This window comes from Trachurus trachurus (assembly GCF_905171665.1).
Source record: "Trachurus trachurus genome assembly, chromosome: 22".
In the NCBI taxonomy this organism is placed as follows: Eukaryota; Metazoa; Chordata; class Actinopteri; order Carangiformes; family Carangidae; genus Trachurus; species Trachurus trachurus.
The window spans coordinates 22,987,403-23,008,344 of record NC_139907.1 but is presented as its reverse complement, the minus strand read 5'-3'; the positions used below and the strand labels follow the sequence as shown (position 1 = coordinate 23,008,344).

General features: G+C 39.7%; 1 protein-coding gene across 1 annotated transcript; it reads right to left on the bottom strand.

Annotated features, from left to right (window-relative positions):
- Positions 1-14,746: 14,746 nt before the first annotated feature.
- gsc (goosecoid) lies at positions 14,747-17,243 on the bottom strand (the record flags this gene model as incomplete). Its single annotated transcript, XM_083997885.1, has 3 exons — positions 14,747-14,896; positions 15,961-16,220; positions 16,928-17,243. 3 exons carry the CDS (start codon positions 17,241-17,243, stop codon positions 14,747-14,749), a joined length of 726 nt encoding a protein of 241 aa, XP_083854011.1.
- Positions 17,244-20,942: the final 3,699 nt, after the last annotated feature.

Below are 20,942 nucleotides of genomic sequence, written 5' to 3'. Positions count from 1 at the left end.
AAAGACTCAGAATGTGATCACTTCTCTGGGGGAGTCCACAGATTGTGTTTTCCCCCATCATTTCATAAAGGAACAGAACGTCAACCCATCACCAGAAAATAAAGGCTGCACAGCAGCAGACAGCAGCACAGATGAAGATACAACAACAGCAGCCCCACCTCTCCACCCAATAATGACCCAATGAAAGTGTGCATTATGCAGGAAAGCAAAAGTTTAAATCAGTTGCCGTAAGAAAATGCACTAGGGATTCAAAACAGTATTCATTTTCTTTAGAGGTTTTCACATTTTCATTTGACAGTTTGGAATCAAAGTGAATTTGTTGCACCTCAAGAGAAAATGACCCTGTACTACCAAAATAAAAACAGAATGAACTGAAAAAATGTTTGTATATAGTGTTCACGGACAAAACCGTTATCTAATCTAATTATCTAAACCATTGACTGTTGTGCAGCCAACTGCTTATTAGAAGTCACATAATTTGTTAAAAGAGTTCATGTAAGTGTGGTCAATGGGGTTAAATGAGTCACTTAATGAATGTACTTGTTTCAATTCTTAAACAGCACAACACACACACACACACACACACACACACAAAAATGTATACGCATTGTGCTCTAATCTTTCCATATGACAGCTATTTGGAACTGTCAGAGGATCAATATCCTTTATAAACTGATCAATTAGTAAAACACCACAAGAGAAGAGAGAGATCAATAATATAAAATTCTTAGATACAGTATTTTGATTAACAAAGGTGTGAATTACTTATTTTCCCATACAATTCTCTGAATAACACAAAGCACTTTGACTTGTTGGTCTTGGTAGAGAACTTGGAGCATCATAGCCAAGACTTGAGACTTACTTGTGACTTGGAAAAACAAAGTCATTTTTCTTTTTTCCAATAGACAAAGACCAGCTGGAGTCTGATGGGTCTGGACCAAGCACTGATCTCCAGGTTCAAATCCTAAACAGATTAGTGCCAAAAACTGCAGTTCTTATAACAACCACCTGAGGCTGGCTCCAATAGTGAATCGGTCCCATTAAAATGTGTGCGGAGGGATGAATTTTAATTTTAACTCATCTATTTGTAAGAATGGCTAGCCAGCGTTAGCACAAAGCAGCTGTCTCACCCTGTAAGAATTATTGATTCAGCATCAATCTTCATTTCTTTTATTCACCAACAGCTGTCTCCAGAGGTGGAACCAAACACCAGTGTAAATTCTGAAGTTAGCATTCTATCCAGCTAAACACGGCCTGTATCATTACTTTGTGACTCACTGTAGACTCCAGACTATCCTGAGAAAGTCTCGTCTAGTGCTTTCTAGTAAGTTGACACCAGAAGTTGCCAGCAGAATAAAATTATGAGTTGCCCTTTAAATAATTTGTTGTTTGAGCCATCAAGCTTGCCACAGTTATTAAATTTGTCATCTTCGCTCAATGCATGCCTCACCTGTTTGCCTTTTTTTTTTTTTTAATTAGCTGCGAGTTTGAGAGGAGGAGTCAGAAACTGCCAAGACAGCAACAGTGGAGCAGCTCGCTCTGAGTTACAGTAAGCTACAGGCTGGATCTCACTTAGTAACTGTTATTACAAGATCCTTCACTAATAAAGACTGTAGTTGTGCTTGCAAGCTCATTTAAAAGCTTGTAAGTGGACCGTGAGTAAAAACTTTGACCAAACTATTTACTTTTCCTGCACAAAAAAATGAAAAGAAAATTCCAATGCATATTTTTTTTGTTCTACTCTTGTGAAATAATCCACAGTGGATTTCCTTATTACTGATCATTTAACAAAAACTGTATTAATCAGTTGGTCATAATCTTGCGTGTGAAGGCAGAGCTATTATCAAATAACCAGACAGAAGGGACATTGTGTAATTCACAGCATACTCCTTTCCACTGATGATCCATCATTTATGTTTTTTTTCCTCTGGGGAGCACAGTCCTATTGTTGATACAGCCCATAATTTTGATTTATCCTTTGGGTAAATAGAGAGCGGTTTGCTCTGGCCCTTGGAAGAACACAGCCTTCAAATCACTTGATCATTAATCCACACATTGTTTTATTTACCCCTCGCTCTCAGCAACTAGGAGACAGAGTGGAGGAGGATGAGGGGGGGACACTGGGGTCAAAAACAAGCGATCTACTGTGAGTCCCTGCCTATTGGGTGGAGGCAGCTGGGGGAGGACGGGCTGACATTGCAGGGTGATATAAATATGCTGCCTGCTTGAAGTTTCAGGTGGTGCTGTGGTGAAGGTTTTCTGGATAATGTCGGCGACAGAGGCGAGCAGCAGCTAAAACCCAGAAATCCCCTGAGGGTGGAATTGAACTTGAGGGCAAACGTTCCCCTGCAGGTCAGCAGGGCGTGTACACCCACAGCTCCCCCACCAACCCCTTAACACTGAAGCCTAAACCCAAGAGCCCAATCATGAAGAAAAAAAATCCTCTACTTGCCAGAAATCCATCAATCAACTGACACTACAAATCAAGTCATTACAGCCCTCTCTTGTGATTTTTTTCAAATTTGTTTTATTGTTGCAGCTATTTGTGTTGAATTCATTTATATTCTATATGTCATACCCAACAGTCAAACAAACAACTTGGGTTTATGTCCAACAGTTATTTCAGCTCAGTTCAGGTGGGTGAAGAAACTTTTGGTTGGAAAATCATTAAGTTGTTTGTTATCATGCAGACGGATTAACCAGATCAGCAGGCTACCACTTTTTCTGTAGGTATCATCATTTGTTCATACTTTTATCCTCTATTTGTGTTTTTATTTTCTCTGTAGGCTAAGTTTTCTGTCTTTCTCTTTATTCAGTCTTTTTTTTTTTTTTTTTTTTGGCAAAGACAGGAGAAGGCCGGTCCACCACTCTCCCACTTCAGTCCAGAGTTAGATATTTTGACATAATCAGTAGTACCAGAGGATGAATCTGACCATCATCTGTCACATTTTCAATGAACCCAGTACTGTGGACCATCAACATCTGAGGCAGCAACCAAATGATATTCCATTGAATAATCCAGTTCCCTAACAATGTTTGGCAGCTTTGTCTAGTAGGCTCATTCCATGAACGTTGCCTTACCTGGAAACTGGATGTGAGCAGGCAGCTGCAGCATTTACAGTCTGGACAGGAAGTCAACAAAGCATTCATATTCTGTTAGACGCAATACCTGTTTAAAATAGCATCAGGCCAATCAATAATCTCCATTAGTTCTTCTTCATGACAGGGGGGGTAATTACAACTTTATACTGTAGGCCCTGTGACCATCATGATGGTGCTTATGGTTTTACTTATGACTCATATGATATATGACTTATCTTTCTTAAACTGCATTAATACACTGAAACCAAACAGCACCTGTTGTGTTAACAGAATAACCCCTCATGGTGTAGACTCTGAGGACTGACTGCAGCATTGTGATGTCAGACGGAGATGCATTGAGCAGGGATTTTGGGAGAGCGTTCCTGTGCAGGTCTGACTCATCTTGGATAAGACTTTGCGTCTACCAGCTCATGGCTTCATGATGTTTGTGCACAGTCATCAAATTACATCAAATCACATGACCAGGCTTCTCCTGTCAAACACACATTCATTAAGTAGGTGATCCAATTTTCATTGGTCAAAGGGCCTCACTTTTCCTTCACTTCCTTGTTATACCTCACTCCCCCCGTAACCCTTCAACCTCCAAACCACACCCTGTCCCCTGGGCCTGCAGCCTCAGCTTCACCCTGAGGCAGTAATAAGCGGTCAGATCTTCATCCCAGTACACGCTTGCCCTGCTTTCCATCACCAGCCAATTGAAAAACCACAATTGCCCGAGTCTGTGGTGCACAGCGTGCAAGGCAGGTGAAGCGGACATGTGTTTTGATAGGTATACATCATCTAAAGTTATTCACGTGTTTGTCTTGGCACAAGCCCACCACAGCAACACAGGATACCCCCACCACATGCAGGCGGCTTCCAGCAGAGCAAGACAAGGCTTAAAGACCTCCAGAAAACAAGTTGTACTATAAAACCACAGTGGAACAAAGTCACTGCTACTGTCACACACCATCAGTTTTGCAGCGTTAACTACAACCTATGAGTGATGTGGTGAGGTTGAAAACTCAGCCTCATACTCAGAGTTCTAACTGTGAAGATTTACGTTATGTATGGCCTAAATAAAGACATTTGCATTTATCAAAGAATCGACTATTATTCCTTGAAAAAATGCAACCAAAGGTCCTTTAATAGTTGGTTCATACATTATTTATTGTCCAAAAATGGGTCAAACATCCATTATAAATAACAGTCAGAAACAAAGCAATACAAAACAAGTTCAGCCATTCTCTTTGCCGTAGGGAATATGTCAGTTAGTCAGTGACCCTCCGACGTCGACGAAGTATCAAGGATCGCTCTTTTCCATTTCTATTTCATGGGTTTTAGTCCCAGGTACACAAGGACAGAATCCTTACTTTCTTACTCCTCCTTGGTCTGAGTGACACTGTCCCAAAAGGTTTTTATTATTTCCAAGTGGAAACTAATAAAACACTAATATATAAAGGGATTTTAATAAATGACAGGGTCACTTATAGGGTTAAAACCACTTAGCAAATATCAGATGAAGATGAGATTGGACGGCATAAGATGAGAGCTGATAAGATGAATATAGATCAGATGAAACAAGACAAAATGAAATGAGATCAACTTTATTGATTTACTATACTTTACTGATCTCCAGAGGGGAAGATCAGGTATTGCAGCAGCAGTTCAAGGACAAAAAGTACAGGGAAATTGAAAATAAAAAATAAATACAGTTTTAATGAACAAATAGTAAGTAAATAAAAAAAAATAAACACATGAAATAAAAATAGAAATAAGAATGAAAACTGAAACTATACAATCAAGTCAAAATTACAAGGCAAGCAGCAAACACGCAGTACCCACAACCCGTGTTGCACTTCAGCTAACTGACAGTGATGTGGTTGGAGCAGCACAGTCAGCAATGTAAGAGCAATATGATACTGCAACAGTCTATAATAGTGTATAATGTTATAAGGTGATAAAACTCTGTGTGCATGTGTTTTTGCATTTTTTTTGTATTTATATGATAGCTATACAGCACATCATGTAATTTATCATGATGTCTAGTGTAGCAAAGGAATATTTAAAAATATATAATTAGGAATACACACAGCAATATGTAGATACATAGCACATACTACATGCACATACATGCACATATATATACACACACACACACACACACACACACACACACACACACACACACTAATCCACTAAAAATACTAATCTATTAGTTTATCCTTTAAAGCACAAAGAAAAATACGTTATTGGGTTTCACAGTGTGGCCCATAATAACATGTTCCCACTGTGTGGTAGTGTAGTGCAGACGTTTTTCCATCAATGTGCACTTTTGAACTGCCAACAGTAATGTAACTGTGACAACAGTGAAAGCAGACGTGATGTTTGCAGTGATGGATTACCCAGCTCAAAGCAGCTCTAAGCCTCCGCATGTCAGTTTTCATGTTGCACAGAAGTGACAGCAGAGCCGATGGAAACTATGTGTAACTATGCATAATTTGTAATAAATATTGTCGGCTACAAAAGGCACAAACCAGTTTACTATTCCGTCTCGTTGATGTGACCCGGGTTTTTTTTATTTTATTTTTTTTACAGTGCAGGTCTTGTCCCCTGGAGGGCGGCTCAGCTCCAGCTTGACAGGGGCTTTACCGTCACCTCCTCCACCTTGGAGATCGGTGAACGCTGGCAGTGGTCGGCTTTGACCAGCACCACAGCTCCTCAGATTTAAGGCTCCTCTGTGGTTTCAAACCAGATGGGTGGGGGTTCCAGTGGGAGGGTTGGTGGGGGGGCAGCTAATTGAAGTCAGCAGATGACGGGTGTGCTGTGATTTGTGTGGTGACAGGCGGTGTAATTACATGGCTGGTCAGAAAGAACATTACAGTAGTTAAGAGCTTTCGTGGGCGCTAACTCGGCCAATAAAAGGATCCTTACACTTCAGTATTTGTAAAGTGTTTTTTTTCTTTTTTTTTCCTGTATCTGGGGGGTCATATGCGATGCATGTGTGTACTTTTTGTTATCCCTCTCTGGAGATATTGCTGTTGCCAGAGAGGTGATGATGACATGAAAAGTGAAAGAAAAAAAATCCATCTCTACTGTGACAGAAATGGAAGAAAGATGGAGGTTCACCAAGAGTATGAAAGAAACTATGAACGTAATTACAGAGTCAGAATGAGCACTGATCATTATTTATTATAATCCATCCTTCCATCCAGCCATTGACTATACCGCTTATCAGGGTCACACAGCCAATCCCAGCTGACACAGGGCGAGGGCGGGGTTACACTCTGGACAGGTCACCAGTCTATCACAGAGCCTTTATAATACATGAATAAATAAACATAAGAATATGATATAATATTCACAATCTCATAGGCCTAATAGAGCCACGTCTTATATAGAATCAATAACACTGTTGATTTACCAAATTAGCAAAGAAAAGAAAGAAGAAAATGTATTAAAGCTGCATTGTTACTTTTTTTCCACCTTCGCCACTTGGAGGCAGCAGACCAAGCTGTAAATGCAACATTAATATGTTACAGTGATTTATAACGTTGATATGGAAGCATGTTTGGCCGGGAACAGTTGCTCATTTACATCTTCAACAGACATGAAGCAAGTGACCACTGTTGTCATGATGCACCGTGAGTTTCTGATGTCAGGAGGAGCCGTTCTGGTAGATGTATGAATATCACACAGGTGAGTGTTTCTATTATCCATGACCACGACCATTAAAGGGACAATGAGGAGTTTTGGAAAGTGAAGTGTTCTCATACTACATTTACCATGAGCCTCCGCGCGCACGGTGAAATTCTTGGACCGGCGCAACGGTGTTGTCCCTTTAAGTTAGTTAGCCTACTACATAAGTAACAACATTTGATTTTATTGCAACCATGACAACAAAGGTCTAATACTTTCAACCCAATTCACAGTCTTTTCCTAACCAAGACATGGCTGTTATTATAGTAATCATGGCATGGCAAAGCTAGGTACCCTCCTGTTGGTACAGTCAGTGTGTTTATTGGTGTAACTATGGCAACCAAGGTCCAGTATGCATTCCGCTGTATGGGGCGCTATTTCAGGAGACACTTCTATGGGTCCCGGCTGAGGCTGGTGGCTGTTCAGGCTGGAGGAGTTGTTAAAATATTAGTCATCTTGTCTGAGGCTGGCATTAAATGCAATAATGACAACAATAATAATAATTTCAAAAATAAAACAGGAAATCACAATGTGAATTCCAAACACAGTCATGGCAATTATAGGATTGAGTTACTAATTTTGTGAAATATTAATAATAATGATTATTATAATTATAATGTAGAGCTCCAAAGAGCAAAACGTCTGTTTTTATTTCTGTGAATTTCCATGAGGAACATCTCAAAGGAATCCCCAGTCTTATAGTGTGAGACTAAAAACACATGACACAGTCAGACTTTAGTATTTTAAGTCTTTCAGTCTAGTTCTAATGTGTGTTTCACATAGTTTTACTTTTTTGAAATTGTCACCATGCATTTTAGATGATGTCCAGATAAGATGGGGAAAAAAGAAAAGAAAAACAAAGACTTAAATAGTTTTAGGTACAGCGGTGAAATATGAATCAGTATGTTGAGGCTTAGATAAGAAAGTTGTACAGTTTGACTGAAGTGTGTACAACAGCGACATAAATCAAAACTCACTTTAATCCAATAAATGTGTGGAAGTGAAGCCAGAGGCAGTGAGACAGTTAACAGGCAGCTCTATAGACTGCAGCCACATGTTCAGTGTTTAAAGGGCTGTGGTAGTTCTCTGCACCATGTATTTGTACATGCCTCTCTGTGTATCAGTGGATCCATCCAGCCCTAATCTGGCCTCAAGGCTCAGGCGCTCCGCAGCGATCCAGAGGCCAAAAAGATAGTCGCGGACGAAAACAAAAACAAACTCCAAACCACATGTCATCCCAGTGAAATATGGTAATAATATAGGAGGAAGTTTACATTTTGTAAAAATATGCGTTATTTGTCTTAGCCTTCGTTTATGACTGGCTGAGCCCGCTGTGATGAGGGAGGCCATTTTCTCAAATGTTTCTGGATGTGGACCACAGAGCGGCCAACACCCCTGTCTATCTTTAGAGCAGGGAATCCACCCAAGAGCTGTCAGTCCAGCTGCCAAATCCATGACTGCTAAAACTCTCCAGACCCCCAAACACTAACAGCATCATTCAGAGACATCCACCACCCGCCCACCACGCACACACATACCCCGGCTCTGATACCGTATGTCGTAGCGGTGTTTGGTTGGAAAGAGTAAATAAATCAGGTCCCTGCATCCTCAGATGGGCTTACATAAGAGTGGCTCGCACTGAGAGAAGAAAAAATGAAAAACAACTTCTTTCTGTTTTAAATGCTCAGAAAAGGAGCAAAGATTTATCTACTCTGAACGTTAACTCAATACCTAATTTTTCTTGGACTCCACCTTTGTTTTTCCAAGTGCTGGGAACTGTGCATATAAAGGTCAAAGAAATAATGGTTTAAAAAAAAAAAAAACGAGTTGCATTAAATTTGTGAAATAGAAAATTACTGCTGCTGAAAAAAAGATTAATGACTCTGGCTGTGGGCTTTGTGGATCTCTGTGGTGCTGTGCAGCAAGGCACTTAATAAATCACTGCTGTACATGCAAGGAATTATTAGAGATGGTGTGTTTTCATGGTTTGTGTTGGTGCCAGATCTCAAAGAGCCTGATCTGGCCCCGGCTCTAATCTGTTTTTCAAGAGTCACATTAGAAGCCTGCTGGTACATCACTCTCCTCCTGGCCCAGGCTTCACTGGGACAAAACAAGGTGATAATTTCTGATCTGATTACAGTTTGTTTGAGATTAATTAACACGTGAAATTCAATTGACTTGGAGATAAATGTGAATCTGCATGTTTTCGCTTTTATTACTAAAGATATATTAAAATCCAGGTCAATTTTGCTGCAGGCTTTCAAACATTCAAGTGGAAGTATCCTTTTACATCCATGTTGCTCTCTCCATGGCCGTTTCTAGGATTAGCAAAGCCTGGGGCCTCCGCCCAGACTAAGGGGCCCCATGTCAATTGTATTTATTTGTTGCCTGTTACTGGGGAATCCAAAGGCTTATGTGCATCTTTTAAATATGAAACGGTCTAAATAGACTGAATTTAACTTTTCAAATCACAAAATCCATAATCAAATTAAATATATCTGTCATCTCCAGTAAAAATAAAAACTCTGGCTCCAGACTAAGTTATCACAGTCCATCTTTTTTCTGGAGAGTATCTGAGGCGCCTCAAGGCTTAAATGCATTTTCTGACAACTCATTGAAAAAGAAAAAGTGTGAATAATCCCCAAAAACTGTGTCAGCAAAAAGCGGCAATTTTTGGCATTGTCACAAAGACTGAATAGGTAAACTTGACTTTTCAAGCCACATAATACATAATCATGGTGAAATGTATCTGTTGTCTCCAGGAGCGGAAAAGATGAGGCTGTTGCCCAGGCTGAGGGGCCTGGCTGCATCTTCACCATGAAAAAAGCCACCATGAATCAGACAAACCTAAACATGGTATGTTAATTCTACAAAATGATTATCAATCTCGTAATTACATTCATATACAAATTATTTTACTTGTATTGACTACGTGATTTGTTCATTAATAGTTTGTTAAAGAGTGTCAGGTAATGAGATTATTCTTCTTTCTGCTCCTTTTCATTCTAGACTAGAAATTTTGTATTGGTATTGTAATAGATTTGTTGCCTAATGAATGAAATAACCTTGTAGTTTTCTATTGCAATTATAATTGTCAAGTTTCTTTTTTTTGTTTTTGTTTTTCCCAGTATACTGTAGATCTGTCTATTTACAGTAATTATAGTATGAGACAGAGGTCATATGTAGCTATGGGAAACCACAGGACACTAGGGGCCACAGTTTGTGTCCTACATCCTGTGTGTTAAACACTAATGTAATGTTGAGAAAAAAAATGTGTGGGGAATACTGTAAACCATTCCAATCTAATCTTATCCACCAGTAAATAACATATTTTGGGACATATTTTCTGCTGTGTGTATATGTTTTTAATTATTGTTTGACACAAAATAAAAGGAGAGCAAACTGTGAATCAGTTTCCATTAGCTGTGCGTGTGCAAGAAATACTATACAGCTACTGTAATCTGGGTAAAGGGAATAATGACCACTTTAAGACCCTGACTCTTTCATCTTCAATGGTGTGAAAAGAATTGCCAAGTGAATTTTCAGTTTACCACAAAGTCATGTACAGCATAGCCAAATCACAGCATAGGTTTTCGCAGGACACTTCTCATATAGAGCTGGTCTGGACCGTCCTCTTAATTTACAGAGACCCAGCATCTCCCCTGTGAGCAGGCACTTGTGTAATTATCAGAAAGTGAAGCAGCCGCGTGAGGCCCTGCGGCAACGACCCACTTTACACGATTGGTAGTTCAGCCTTGGACTCCTGAGAGCCCTGCTGTAACACTGAGCTAAAATCACCTCAACAAAATCCCATAGATCCAGTAACACTTTACTGTGATAGTCTGCTACCAGAGAGTATTTATAACGCTAAAACAGCTTATTTGTTGAGATTTAACAATTTAAATGTTTCGCTAATCCAAATTATTAAATGATTGTTAATTGTTGGTTGAACGTTGAATATGTTCAACAAAGATTAATGGAATATCTCTGTAGTAGATCAAAAAAAAGAAAAAAGTGTAACCATGAAAATGCATGCTTAAAGATCCTTGTGTTAAAGGTCTACAGTATAAAGGTAGATGTAGATGTGATCATATTCATAAAGCAGGTCTAGGTTCTAAATTACCACTCTGAAAGTATCAAAGCCTCAGTCCACAGAGAAATACACACAGTCTGTATTCACTAAACTCAGCCTTAAAACCAGCCGTCAGGATTTATGTGACTTTGTGATGTCACAACAAGCCCCAAGCTCTTGTTGTTGTCATTTAAGTTTGTTTTGTTTTTTTTCTTTTGAACAACGCAACAAAACACCGTCATTGGACGTCAGGAAACCTGCTCAGCCGTCACAAGGATCACAATATTAGACACCATTGGCAAAGGGTTTTTTGTGTGTATTTTTGATTTTATTTTCTAAAATACTGAAACATTTTAGTCTGAATTTGACCTCTTGTTGGCTCCATTCAGTGCTGATTGAACAGCACCATTTGTATTTACCCGTGATTTTTTTTTCCAAGCCGATTTCCCTGGGCTTCATTGAGAAAACAGAAATGAGGCTCAAAGACAAGGACAAGACGTCTTGTTGTTACTGGAGCTTCTGAGGGAGATGTAAAACTACACTGAGATGGTTTTTGCTTCTTAAAACCACAATTTTTCTGTATCGGACATAGACATCATAGTTTGAAATACGTTTTTTTTTTTTGTCAGTGTATGCAACACAGTCAATATAAGTCATACTCAAATTCTCTGACTAAAACACCTTTGTTATTAAGAGTAATCTTCATTTGTAACAATTCATTGAGAGTACACATCTGGCTGCCCCCCCTGTTGCCCTGCATGCAGATGATGTGTGGCTCAGTGTGTTTGCTGCGTCCACCTCTGGTTAGCGGTGTGGGCTACACACTGTGCTGTGCGGTCGGCAGTGATTAGCAGAGAGCAGAGAGCAGAGAGCGCAGTGTGGCGACGTTCAGATATTCAAACATGCCCCAAAACAAATGCACTAAAGAGAGAGAAAGAGAGAGACAGACCGCTGCTGCTCACATTGTCGTTTCACCGCGGCCATAATTCACAGTGCTGTACAATCACAAGTCATCAGCTTCTAGATTGATGAACGTCTGAGCTTTGGTTGCGATCGTAAAAAAGCCAAAGAATCTCTTCAGTTCCTAAATCACAAACACAACATGAGTGAAAATAGTCACATGATGTTGAATCGTAAAAATTGAATTCCACACTTGAAAAGTGATTGTTTCGTAATTAACCAACATTTTTGGACGGAGCATGAGAGTTCATTATTTACCTTGGAAACAAAATAAGATATATAAAAATAATAACTCTTGGTCTATATACAAAACTACTTTTTACTGAGCTTTCACTTTATGAAGATCTTGTTGTTGCTCTCTATTAATTGTTCATTATATATCATTGATTAAACTACTCTGTGACTGTGTGGACTGTCAGGGATAGAGCTGCTGAGTCCTAATAAGAATTATTACCATTTACAGCATCACTGCAGAGCGAGATTATTTAAAGAACTATACTAATAATTACTTATTAACATGTAGTGTAGTAGGATAGAAGAAGAGATTATTGGTGCAATTAAAGGCGTATAACTTATCGGTAAAGCATCAATAATAATTAATCATCATTAATAAAGAACTTTAAGACAGAAAGTGGAACAACCAGAGTCTCTATTCACCGATCCGCTGATGAAGAGTTGTGGTTAAAGCTGCAGGAGTCCTCTTTAACTTTTGTTTGTTCATATTCATCAAAATGTATCTGTGTGAATGAGTAGCATGTTATATATTGAGGATCCATCAGGAAATTTATATTAAAGTAAAGTCTGATCTGCTTTAATAAAATACAGAAATGCAGGCTGATGAAAACAGAAAAAAAAAACTCTCCATTACTTCATTTAGAAAACAAAATAATGGACATACAGTAGAAACTACTTGTTGTAGGTCTGCATGAGTTCACTTGGTTAAAATAGCAGCAATGAAAAAGAAAAACCAACACAGTGCAAATGTCTCTGCGGTTTAGGTTCTTTATGGGAATAACACCACTCTTTTTATTTAATTCTCTGAGTTATTAGCTTTATCCATTTATTGAGTATCTGTATCTCACTGTTGAAGCCTGAGCCGCCACCAACCAATCAGCTATTAATGCATACATAATAATCATACAAGAATCATCTTTCACTTTGTTTCTTTTGCTCGAAGTTTTTTATTCATCCACAATTATATTGAATACAATAAATCTTGACCATATAGTGAAATCTGCTGAACTGCCTCCCATATTGTTCATTCTGTCACATGTACTGCTAAGAATAAAGATGGTTTAGCCGTTTTACAGCCGTTCATACTGTTCAAGGGCAGCGGACGCTGCATGCTGTCTAAAATAAAACTTTAATTGAATCCTCACCCACATATGGTATGACGACCCCCATCATTGTAAATGTCATGTGTACAAGCTGTTTCCATCTGTCAATACATGTTGAATTATTCTGCAGCAGAAAACTGAAAAAGTATGTGAACTGTCAGTTAAAACTGCTTCACTCTGAAGGTAATAATACTCTGAATATGATTTATTTATTTAGCATAAAAAAAAACTGGATATTCCTATTCCCATTTAAATTTTGGGAAGGGACTCTATAACAGATAGACGCATGGAGGGACTGAAGATGGTTTGGCTTTCTTGAACACTGAGCTGTAGATCTACACAGTGGAAATCAAACAGCTGTATAAACCACTGCTTAACTGAAGTGATTCACTGCTTCAAACTGGATGATTTTCAGCTTGACGAAGCTTGAAAGAGTGTGAACGTCACTAAATAATCACTGATCACAGAGCTGGAGCCAGGGTTTTAGAAATATGCCGACCGAGCTGTCCAATCACAAGCCTTCAAAATTTAATTTGACAAAGAGTTTTGGCTTTTTTAATCGTGTTAAGTATTTGGGTCAATTAAATTTCTCAACACTGAAGGTTCTCACTTGTTTTTCCCAAACTTTTCCACACTTACAAAATAATTTAGTCATCAAACTGGCTTAAAAGTTACATTTAAATATTCAGGGTAAAAAAATCAGCCCATTAAACACCCAATAGCCTTAGCTTTAAGAGGACATAACCATCACAGAGTAAATAAATATGAAAAAATAATAATGAAAAAAAAAACACACACAAAGGAAATGATGCACAGCTCCTGCACCAGTGCACTTAGTCACATATTATTCAGCTGTAATGCTGAATATGTGACTCTTATTTTGAAATTTTATAATTTCCCCCTGATTGGCTGTGGTTTAAAGGGTGAGGAATTGAAAAAGCAGGATTTTAAGATGGTGAAAGTATAGAGATTAGGAGATACAGGGTGGCTTTGTATTTTTCTTCATGCCTCTACACACACAAACACACACACAGAAAGAGAAAGAGACACACACACTCACACACCTACACACTGCAGATTTTTTTTAATGTATTTCAAAACCCGGTAGAAATGAAATAAGACACCGTGTGTAAGATGTTTCATTAATATTTTAATGTAGGCCTATAGTCGTTGTACGTATCTTTTGGGTATTTTTTCAAAATAAAAGGACAGAACATCGGTGTATTCGTGCTGATGGACGTTTTACAGACGCGGCCGCCCGCGATGAAAAAATGTTACAACGGTAAAAGAAAAAAAAAAAAAGAGACCAGAATTACAACATTTAATATCCATAAAAATGTCACATAACATTACGATATATTCAGACGTGTCACTCAAACGTCCTCAAAAAACTTAAATTAAATATAAATAGCGGACAGACTCAATAATAAAATGTCGATATGTACAACTGTGCAACATGGCAACACGTTTCATCACCACCACCAGCATGTCGTCGAGTCCACATCACTTTCCACTATATGTACACGCACACACACGCACGCACGCACGCACACACACACATGCTCGCACGCACACACTGGGCCCGCGTGCTTCAGTATCAGCTGTCCGAGTCCACCTCACTTTTACTCTCCTCCGTTTTCTCCGCGGAGGTTTTGGCGGATTTGTTCCATTTCTGAGAGTTTTCTGACTCCTCTGATGAAGAGCGTTTCTGCCTCCTCCACTTCGCGCGTCTGTTTTTGAACCAAACCTACATGGTAAGAAAGCACAGTTAGGCCTGTGTAGAGGTTTATGGTTTTTTTTTCTTTTTCTTTTTTTTCACAGACTGAACTTGTGCTTGTGTGACACAAGTATTACAGTCATTAATCTGTTGGTCCCTGAACATAAGAAAAAAATGAATCTAATTAATAACCACATGGGTAATTAGTCATTTATTAAGTAGCCTAACCACTGTTTAAAGACATTTATTAACACGACGTTATTCCTCTTGTCACTGAACGTGGAAAAACGGGTCATAATTTATTTGACATTATTCGATGTTCAATAAATATAGGATAAAACGTATTGAATATTTACATTAGCTCTGTGGACTTCCTGTGCTGTGTAGTGAATAATATCCTGTTGTCTTTAATTTTCGTTTGTGCCTCATTTTTGTATTCATATATATATATATATATATATATATATATTTATAAATGTAGCTCTTTATTATTATTCCTATCAAAATTCCCCTGTATTCTGGAGCTATTATCGCATTAATTAGATAAAACTGATAATTAATCTTATATTTATATAGCCTATATTTAAAGAGCCTATTAGACCAAGCTACTTTTTTTCTTTTTTAATTTATGAACCACGCTACATTTGAATCATCATCTTCATCGTCTGTTATCAGTTGTTTAGATTGTAAATAAATCCATCCAATAAAAACGAAGTGGAGTATGTCAGTGCAAATATGTCCGACTGCATTTGAAGTAAGCAAACTCAGTAGTAAAAAAAAAAAAATGAAACCGACTTCCGTATTTTTTTTTTTTTAAATCGAGGTGCACGAATAGCTGGATGATTGAAGCTTTGGTGAGAAATATAAACAATGATATAATAAATATAAACAACAGTAATACGAATACCACCCTAAGGCAAGTTGTAAATGTGTATTAAGCTAATTTAACTTGGAGGAATTGAAAAAAAAGTGATTACTAATTTAGCTTCAGATGAAATCTATTTATTTTCTGCCTCATTTGAATCCGGAAATAATCAGAATGAGAGGAAGAACTTTTCAAAAGAAAAAGAAGGGAAAAAAAGCCTCTGACTGACCTCGACCTTCTCCTCCCGGAGGTGCACCTTGCGGGCCAGCTGCTCCCGGGTGCCGACGTCGGGGTACTTGGTCTCCTGGAAGAGGCCTTCCAGAGCCTCCAGCTGCTCGTCGGTGAAGATGGTGCGGTGCCTCCGCTTCCTGCGGCAGTGCAGCTGGTTGAGGAGCTGCAGCTCGGTCCGCGACAGGCTGCCCATGTTCATGTAGGACATCATCTGATGGGGCACCGGGGAGATCAGCACCGAGCCCGGGCTGTCGTAGGCTGCAGAGGCGGAGAGACACAAACACACGGTGAGTTTACAACTCCATGAAGCCTACACACACACGTTTATGTTTATATTGATGTTTGCACGTGACCCACTGAAACTTCTTTTACAGCCGGAAAAGTGGACATTCTGGTACACACTTGCTTTTATTGTATAGCTATGCCTAAACATAATTAAATCAAACAGAGTCCAGCTCATACATCAAACCTCAGTCTGAATCTGTCTCTTTATAAACACGTCAGTTTGCTTTAATCACAAAGCAACAAGTATTTTATCCTGACAACCAAGACCCACAAGCCTTAGACGTCTAAATTTAGGAGTGTGTGAACAGTTGACACAGTTAAATTACGATGCCCTGTGTCGTTTTAGACGAAAAATCTGAAATATCAAAAACTTTCTTTCCTCCAAAGAAAATCTGACTCTACGGAGAAACATCAGACACGGTGGCTTCGCTCATCATCACATCTGAGATTTATTTCTTTAAATTCTAATATTCAAACTTTGTTAATGTTAATTATTCAGTGTCTCCTGATATCTTCTCTTCTTTGTATGTTTGGTCTACATAGAAAAGCACCAGAGCAGCGGTGTTACAGTTCAATAAGATAAATACAGTGCAAGATCCCTGACTGGAGAGTCTCGCGCACCTAAACTGTAAAACGAAGCTGGTTAAAGTCATAGAAGAACCGGGGTTGACTGGTCCTACCTGCCGGGATGCATGGGCACTGCTGCGGGCTGAGGCCGGGCACGGAGCCGCAGCACGGCGGCCCCGCTCCGGCGCCCTGGACCTGCAGCTGTCCGTAGTAGTAGCCGTTATATCCTATCCTGGTCCCGTTCACTGACTGAATCCCGGAAGGAGACGGCCCACACGTGGCCGAGTACAGTCCGTTGTAGTCGGTGTAGATAGAGTCCGTTAGGCCGGTGGACAGCACCACTGGGCCGCTTCGGTGCAGCAGCAGCGGCTCCTTGCAGCTCGGCCGTCCGGACAGGATGCTGTCTATGCTGAACATCCCGGCGGGCATCACACCGGAGACAGGGAGAAGAAGTGCGTAAAGGTGAAAACTGCTCGGGGATATATTAAGAAAAATGCTCCTGAAAGATTTCCGCTCTCCGTGGAAAAAAAGAAAGAAAAAGTTTCCTAAAACTGCGTCATGGTGCGTGGAGAGGAGAAGTCTGTCCCTGCGCTCCGAGGGCTCGTGTCTGTGATGCGGACTGGAGGTTTTTGATGGGACCAGCTGAGAGCAGGGCTGGTTTTATACACTGCTGACGTCACCGCGGAGCCAGGGCTGGTCTGGGATCAGCTGGCTGAAACGGCCGCAGATCTGTGTATTAAGAATTAACTCAATTAAGATAATGCGCACTGTTTGGAGACTTTTGGAAACTCTTCTCGCAGAGTAATCCGATTATTTCCTCGTCAACTGAAGGCATCATAATCGACGAGATACATTTGTATCGGTTGTTTACACCGAGGAGGAGGCGGGGGGTGAGGAAGACTGGGCCTTTTCTCATCAGTTCACAGAGCTGGACACAAGCAAAGCTGAAATAATCAGTTTATGATGCTCACATTACTCTGGATCATCACTGCTCTTCTTTAACCTGCTGCCAGTGGCTTTAGGATGAAGCGAGTTTTATTGTGTGTAATTATATAATAATCAGTTTTAACGGCAGCATCGCAGCACATAAAATGATGAAGTGAACCATTTCAAGACAAATGCGATGAAGCTTTTAATTGATCCAAAGAATTATATTTGAATTTCAAACGTCCACACTGAATATTACATTATTTTCATTATTAGCCCTATACAGTTTTATAGGGTTAGTATTATCAGTATTAGCCTATTATTAGTTAGTATTATAAGCCATTATAGTTTCCTATTCAATTTACTACTGAGCAAAAACCAATTGAGAGCCTATACGCCGAGCTCGACTCGAATCTCTGAAAAAAATATCATTGTTTATAAATCTGAAATTAATATTCGCAATTTATTAAAGGTTGTAGCCTATAAATACACCAGAGAGGCAGGATAATAAGACGAGCCACTGTCCTGTAGCTTCATGTGTTTGTGTGTGCGTGTGTGTGAAGGTGCAGTGCAGTCAGTGTAAATATTTTCTCCCTCTATAAATGAATATGAGGCAGACAGGAGCCGCTCAGCGATGGATCCGCGCTTCATCTCATTATCCGGCCTCCGTCGCCTCTCCGCGGGGAGCAGATCAGCCGCGTTTCCTCCCCGACAGCAGCTCCCATCTCTGCGGGTCAACAACGCCTCCTCCTCCCCTCCGCTCCTCCAGCCCCACCCCGGGATAAGATAACGGCCCATTATCGCCTCCATTCAGTCCTGTAAAAAGAGAACTTATTGCATATTTACACGGCTAATCAACATGGGCTGAGTGGAGGTGGAGGTGGGGGCTAAATGGGGGGTTGACTGGCTGCTGTGGAGGAACGTGGATTCCCAGTTCAGACCTTAATGGGCCTCGCTGATTGCATTTAGCGGTCAATGGGGTGTTAACACGGGCTCGCGGCGGGCGCACTGATAAGTTTGTGATTTTGACACTGCGCCGGTTAGAGATGGGGAATAACGCAGCTCTGTTTGAAGCCGCAGCTAATGCGCTAAAACAACTGATTTCCATAAACTCAGACTTCAGATAAAACCGTGTTTGTTTCCACCAATCATATTCATTTTACAGGCTATTTTAAATGACATATTAAGATTATTTATCCAGGCGAAATACCTGATGATTTATGTTAGAAAAAAAAGAAAAAGAAAGAAAGAATAGCTAAAAAAATATATTTTTGTTTTACATAATTAATTTAATGTATCATTTGATCTCAAATATAAACTAGATTTTTAACTCCTGGTTTAAAAAGAAACATGATATCTGCACACTATAACTTGCAGTTTCTTTTCATAATAATTCTGTGTTTTCTTCAGATACACTTTTCATTTGCTCTATTTTTCCTCCTGTGCAGCTGAGAGTTGGGCGTCACTGTCTCAGCATTATGAAACACAATACACATGCAGCTCTCTTCTGGTCCATACCTTCTTCACCCTACCCCACTTTGCAATTTCCCTTTCATTATTTCATAGATAGAATATACAAATAGCCCACAGATAATTTGGCCTTTAGGAAAATTCTAACAATTTCTTCGAGGAGGTTGTGTGTTGAGACTGGTTGGTGGATCCAGTCCAGTGAGGCTCCTCTCACACTGAGATTTAAAAGCCTGGTGGACACTGGGACATTTTAAAGTCTGACAGTGTTGTCTTTTAGTAAGAAACATCACAGTTTAGAAATAAAGCCATGTCTTTACAGCATCACTTTGGACCTGGATGTCAAGATGTCCTGTCACCTTGGCTCCTCATTCCATTCAAAATTTACACCTTTATAAATGTGGTGACAACGACTTCCTGTCACCTGAAACCAGCTCCATTCAGTCATAGTTTGTCTTCTTCCTCTTAATGATTAGATTCCCTGCCGTCTTAATCACTGACACGGGGAGCAGCGTTCGGGGGTCCCACATATATAGTCTATTAAAGAGACCTGCAGTCAGCAGCTTTTGCCTTAGGTTGAGGTTACTCATTCACTTCGTACACATTTCTAGTAATATGAAAAGCAAAAACAGGAATTGTAGGTTTAAAATTAAATTTAAATTTTATTCCCTGCCTGCATTCCAGCTGAGATCATTTACAGGTGGATGTAATTTGAAAGCAACATATTTTATTTGTGTGCAGCAGCAGCACGGGGATGAGTTTTCCCTCCCCTCCTGCATGCATGAATGTGAGAGAAGCCCCCGCTTGTTGTTGCCTTTTGATATGGAAACATGTTTTTCTTTGCTGAAAAGCCTTTTCTGTAATACAGTCACACTGTGATTCCAGCCGAGTGGTGAGAGGGGAGAAAGGAAAAGGAGGAAGAAAAAAAGAAAAAGAAAAAAAATGGGGGCCAAATGCTGTTATTATTTTCACATTTATTTCTATATTTCTACTTCCAAGTGGCAGTGAAAGGACCAAGTCAAAAGCGATTGCCATAAAACGAAACATCCATTTGAAATTAAAAGCTGTGGAAAAGCGCTGTGAAGGCAGCACTTATAGGTGAATAGAAGCGTCAATCAGGCTGCAGATGGAGGCAGAGGACTCACAAAGCTACAATAGCGGATGCATCTTTATATATCAGAGCCCTGATCTGTAAAACCTGGTTAAATACGGCAAATAAAACAGGGAGACTTGGTAATGCATCCTTCCAAGAAAGGATAAATACATGGTGAGGGCTGTCTAGGATTGACACTGATGTCCTTTTACATCTGACTGCGGCGGAAAAGTAGCATCTGCATAATTTACATAATCACAACATCAGAGAAGAAACAGCCAATAGATGGATGGATAGATCTTTGGTTATGCTTGAATTTATTCTTAAACTGTATATATACATGTGTGAAATAAGGCAGAGTGGATTGAGGCATAATGCTTCAATTTCCTCCAATCAGAGGTGAGTTTGAATGGTGTCACTCAGTCTCTTTATTGTGCACTAAAGCATCAGTTTGCCTCGGATGAATTATTCTGTCACTGCACATCCTCTCCACAGTGGGACTGGACTGACAATTAAACAAACACTTCACTTTTATATCTGCTTTTACATTGCAGTCAAAACACTGAGATCGGGGTAGTCGCCATACGAAGCACACTAAGGCCTTCAAGGCTGCAGGTTGTGTCATGCACAGTGCAACAAGG